The sequence below is a fragment of the Peromyscus californicus genome, unplaced genomic scaffold, assembly GCF_007827085.1.
Source record: "Peromyscus californicus insignis strain IS unplaced genomic scaffold, ASM782708v3 Scaffold_1__1_contigs__length_55948999, whole genome shotgun sequence".
Taxonomy (NCBI): Eukaryota; Metazoa; Chordata; class Mammalia; order Rodentia; family Cricetidae; genus Peromyscus; species Peromyscus californicus.
The window spans coordinates 48,190,774-48,195,519 of NW_026294492.1; the positions used below are offsets into that span (position 1 = coordinate 48,190,774).

At 47.3% G+C, this 4,746-nt stretch overlaps 1 protein-coding gene across 1 annotated transcript; it reads right to left on the reverse strand.

Annotated features, from left to right (window-relative positions):
- Nucleotides 1–3,450: 3,450 nt before the first annotated feature.
- LOC128115213 (olfactory receptor 1I1) lies at nt 3,451–4,389 on the reverse strand. The gene has a single exon (XM_052745688.1). The coding sequence runs from the start codon at nt 4,387–4,389 to the stop codon at nt 3,451–3,453; it is 939 nt and encodes a 312-aa protein (XP_052601648.1).
- Between the last annotated feature and the right edge of the window lie 357 nt (nt 4,390–4,746).

Here is a 4,746-nt window from a genome sequence, read left to right on the forward strand (position 1 = left end):
TTTTAATTGTTTCATTTCTTTAAATGTCAAAGGTACATGATTCCTGATGGCTTATCCAGACGGCTTGTCTGGCAGCATTAACAGTTTCAGAAACGGGATAAGCCTGCACAGTATCCTGCCAGATAACTCCCCTCCATTTCCCTTCCTCCTCATCACCCTGATTGTCCCTGTCCAACCAGTATGGATTATGAGGCGACGGACGATAGCAGATCGGAGCCGAAGGCTCTTTATGTTTTACTTACATTTTCTGCAGCCGCCGCCGTTGTAATTCTTCAATCTCTTTCTCTAACTGCTCCTCCTCATCCAACAACTCATATATAGACTCAAGGTCACTCTCATCATCCTGAACTGCAAGTGTTGTGGGGTTTCATAGCCTTCTCTTCCTCTTTTTCCCCTTTTAAAGATTCATTAGTTTCAGCTTCCTGGGCAGTGGCGAAAGCCTGCTCACATTCTGCTAACTGTTCCTTCACTTTCACCTTGTCAGTTAATAGCGCATCCTTTCCCAGCCTCCAAAGAGAAAAGGCTGCAATCGGAAACTCCTCTGGTCCCGTATCCTGCAATGCCTTCTGTAGATCAAGTTTCACCTGTTCCCAGTCAGGGATATTCAACCCTCCTCCTGTCAGAAACCACGGGCTAGCTTCAGCTACAGTGTCCACAAATGTCAGTGCGGTACTAGACTTAATACCTGTTCCTTGTTTCTGCAACAGCTCTCTCAATCAGTGGCCAGGTGAGCCTTAGCTGTGGAATTCCCCATGGTACGTACCCTATTTTACTCTGTTACATCCAATCCTCCCCCTTGGAAAGAAGGGGTAAGCATACGAGGCTCACCTTCACAAAGGAAGGGGGAGGATTGGATGTAACAGAGTAAAATAGGGTACATGCCACAGGAAAAGAGGAAGGACAAAAGGGCACCTTAGGGCAACTTAGGGCAAGCAAACAGGCTATGCACAGGGCCTGTTCAGCGTCTGCTGCCAACAGGTCTCTGTGAGTTTGAGGCCAGCCTGATCTACAGAGTGAGTTCCAAAGCTACACAGAGAAACCCTGTCTCAAAACAAAACAAAAACAAAACAAACAAACAAAAAAAAGAAGTCAAATATAAAGCCAAAACTAAAATAAAACAAAAAACTGAAACAAACAAAACAAAAAGAACACCAGAGGGACTAAGGAGACAGCTTGGCCAGTAAAGTTCCGGTGGCTTCAGAAGGAGGACCCAGTTTTGGATCCGCAGTAGCCATGTGATGAGCATGATGATGAGTCTGTAACCCTCCCACCGGGGCAGCAGGAAGGGGAGAGGGGAGAGAGACTCCTGGAGCTCCCTGGCCAGCCAGTGTGGCCATCTGATAAGCTCCAGCTCAAGGGAGAGGCCCTGTCACAAGCAATAAAGAGAGAGGAAGAGAGGGCGACGTTCAGTTTTGACATCTCGCCTTCATATGCTTGGGTACGCTCATGGACACACACACACAAAAACGTATACAATACAAAACCAGAGTGGGGTGTGACGGTCCATGCCTGTAGCAGAGGAAGCAGAGGAAGGAGGATCAGGAATTGGAAGCCACTTTGTGTCAAGAATATGCACGTGTGGATGATATGTGAAATTAGGTTAATTATAAAATAAAAATATTAAATAAAAAAAGAATATGCACAAGGGCTTGGAGAGATGCCTCAAAGTTTACAAGTGCTTGCTGTGTTCAGTTCCCAGCACTCACCTCATTGGGTGACTCAGGTATCTGTTACTCTAGCTCCAGGGAATCCAGCACCCTCTTCTAGACTGCAGGCACCTACACATACTTACATCCCTGTCATCATACACGTAATTAAAAAATAAATCTTTGTTGTTGTTGTTTGAGACAGGGTCTCACTATGTAGCCCTGTCCTGGAACTCACTCTGTAGACCAGGCTGGCCTGGAAATCAAAGAGATCTGCCTGCTTCTGCCTCCTGAGTGCTGGGATTAAAGGTCTGCACCATCACTGTTTGGCAAAAAAAAAAAAAAAAAAGTAAATCTTAAAAAAAAAAAAAGAAAACAAAACAAAACCCAAAACAAAAGACATAAAAACAAACTAGACACAGAGAAATGTAAAAGCTACCCCCAGTTTGCCGGCTGCACCAAACCAGACTGTAGACTGGATTTACCTTTGTGGCTGTAGCCTGTAGACCCTGCTCTGTAACACATCTAGAGCAATCCCGTGTCCTTGTCAAGACTAGGGGTCCAGGGTTTTGATCTCAGTTACCATAGTAGCAGCTTCACCTTTCAAGTCCCAGTTTCTCCAGCAGCAAGGGGCCGCATTACTTATCTTGTAGGGATGTTGTTTAAAATGTGATAACTTGCCTGGCCTGGTGGTGCACACCTTTAATCTTAGCGCCTGGTAGTCAGAAGCAGGTGGATTTTTTTTTTTAAAGATTTATTTGTTATGTACACTGAAGAGGGCACCAGATCTCATTACAGATGGTTGTGAGCCACCATGTGGGCGCTGGGAATTGAACTCAGGACCTCTGGAAGAGCAGTCGGTGCTCTTAACCTCTGAGCCATCTCTCCAGCCCCGCAGGTGGATTTTTATGAGTTCAAGGCCGGCCTAGTCTGCGTAGTGAGTCCAAGGCTAGTCAGGGCTACATGGAGAAACCCTGTCTCAAAAAACAATAAACATAATGGCTGGCAGATAAAATGCATTTAGTACTTAGGTAATTGTGAGTCCTAGCTTTCAACATCATGGTTTTTTTTTGTTGCTTTTTTTTTTTTATGCTGATACCCAGCAAGCCCATTGGTGAAATTATTTATTTATTTACTCTTATCTCACACAATATGTCCTAACCACAATTTCCCCTCCCCTCATTCCTCCCACTTCCCACCCCCACCTTCCCTCTCCCCCAGATCCACTCCTCCATTTCCCTTCAGAAAAGAGCGGGCCTCCCAGGGATATCAACCAAATATGGCTTAACAAGATGCAATAAGACTAGTTACAAACCCTCATATCAGGTCTGGGGGAGGCAACCCAGTAGGAGGAAAAGGCTTCCAAGAGCAGGTTAAAGAAATTTTAACCCTTCATGTGTTTTTCTTGAACATATTTAGACATAACCTTTGCAAGTCACCAACTCTTCCCAAATGAACCGCAAAGGTTGTCTAGTGCTGCCATGTGAAAAATCATAAACTTCCCATAAACTTCCCCATCCAGGTGTTGCACGCCTGTCACCCCAACCCCCGGAGGGCTGAGACACCGAACTTGGGGCCTCTGTCAGAGCACCACACCGAGTGCTTTTAATCACCGAGCCGTCTCTACAGACCCCATTGGTTTCTTTATGACACGCTGGCCACACTGTACTGTAAGGTTTTATTAAGTGGCTCTGTTCCATGCTAGACTTTGCACAACTCGAGACCAGGGTTGGGGGTTGTCCCTGTGTCCCAAGCACCCACCAGTGGTCCCGACACACCGTGGGGACCCGGTCACTGTTCTGCCCTATGACTGCGATAAGACTGCTTTGCTGCCAAGCTTCCTCAGAGCTGTCTTCATATCCTTGTTCCTTAGGCTGTAGATAAAGGGGTTCAGTGTGGGGATGACCACCCCACACATCAGTGCAGCTGTCTTGTCTTTCTGGGAGGAGGTGGGGGATGCTGGCTGTAAGTACACGGCGAAGATGGTCCCATAGAACAGTGACACCACAGTGAGGTGTGAGCCGCAAGTAGAGAAGGCTTTCCACTTGCCCTGAGCCGAAGGGATCCGGAAGACCGCCCTGAAAATGCAGATGTAGGAGACTAGGATGCAGGACAGTGGGCTGAGGCCCATGATGATGCCGAAAGCGAAGATCACTAACTCATTGGTGTGTGTGTCTGAGCAGGAGAGTTTCAGCAGGGGCATGAGATCACAGAAGAAGTGAGGGATTTCTGACCCCGCACAGAACGTCAGTTGGGCCATGAGGCAGGTGTGTACCAGGGATTGGAGATTCGTGATCACCCATGGCCCACCCACCAATAGCCCACAGATATGGGGGCTCATGAGCACTGAGTAACGTAGTGGGTAGGCAATGGCCACCAGCCGGTCAATGGCCATCACTGCCAGGAGGAAGCTGTCCATAGTCCCAAAGAGGTGGAAGGCATACATTTGAGCAAGGCAGCCTGTGAAAGGGATAGCTGTGCTCTGGGTGTGGATGTTCACTAGCATCTTGGGGACGGTGGTGGAGGAGAAAAAGATGTCAACCAGGGACAGGTTGCAGAGGAAGAAATACATGGGTGTGTGCAGGTGAGAGTCTGAGACGATTGCCAGGATGATGAGCAGGTTCCCAAAGACAGTGACCAGATACATGGACAGGAAGAGTCCAAAGAGGATGGGCTGCAGGTCTGGATTCTCTGAGAGTCCCATGAGATGGAATTCCAAGACTGTTTGGTTTCTTGGTTCCATGGGGAGCTTGTGTCTACTGGAACAGAAGGGGATGGAAGCAACATAGAGCTGGAGTCAGAGATGGGGCTCTAGTCCTGTGGAAACCTTAGAGATTCCTCTTTTGGGGAAATTTCTTTAAGCTATCTCTCCAATGGGTTTTATATTCTCCAAGCTGTCTAAGTCTGAGGAAATTAGTGTCTCAAATCCCTAACTTAGGTACATGATCAACTTGGATGTTGTCCAAGGTGGGTAACCTTTGCCTATGAATCAGTTCTGGAAAGTTCCACAAATACACATATGGTGAAAGCTCAGATGACCAGCCCGTAGGAGGTGGTCGAAGGTGTTTCCCAGGGCTGAAGAGATGGCGTAGCAGTTGAG

Excerpts from the sequence above, each read along its gene's own strand:
- LOC128115213 (XM_052745688.1), bottom strand. The coding sequence starts at position 4,389 with ATGGAACCAAGAAACCAAACAGTCTTGGAATTCCATCTCATGGGACTC.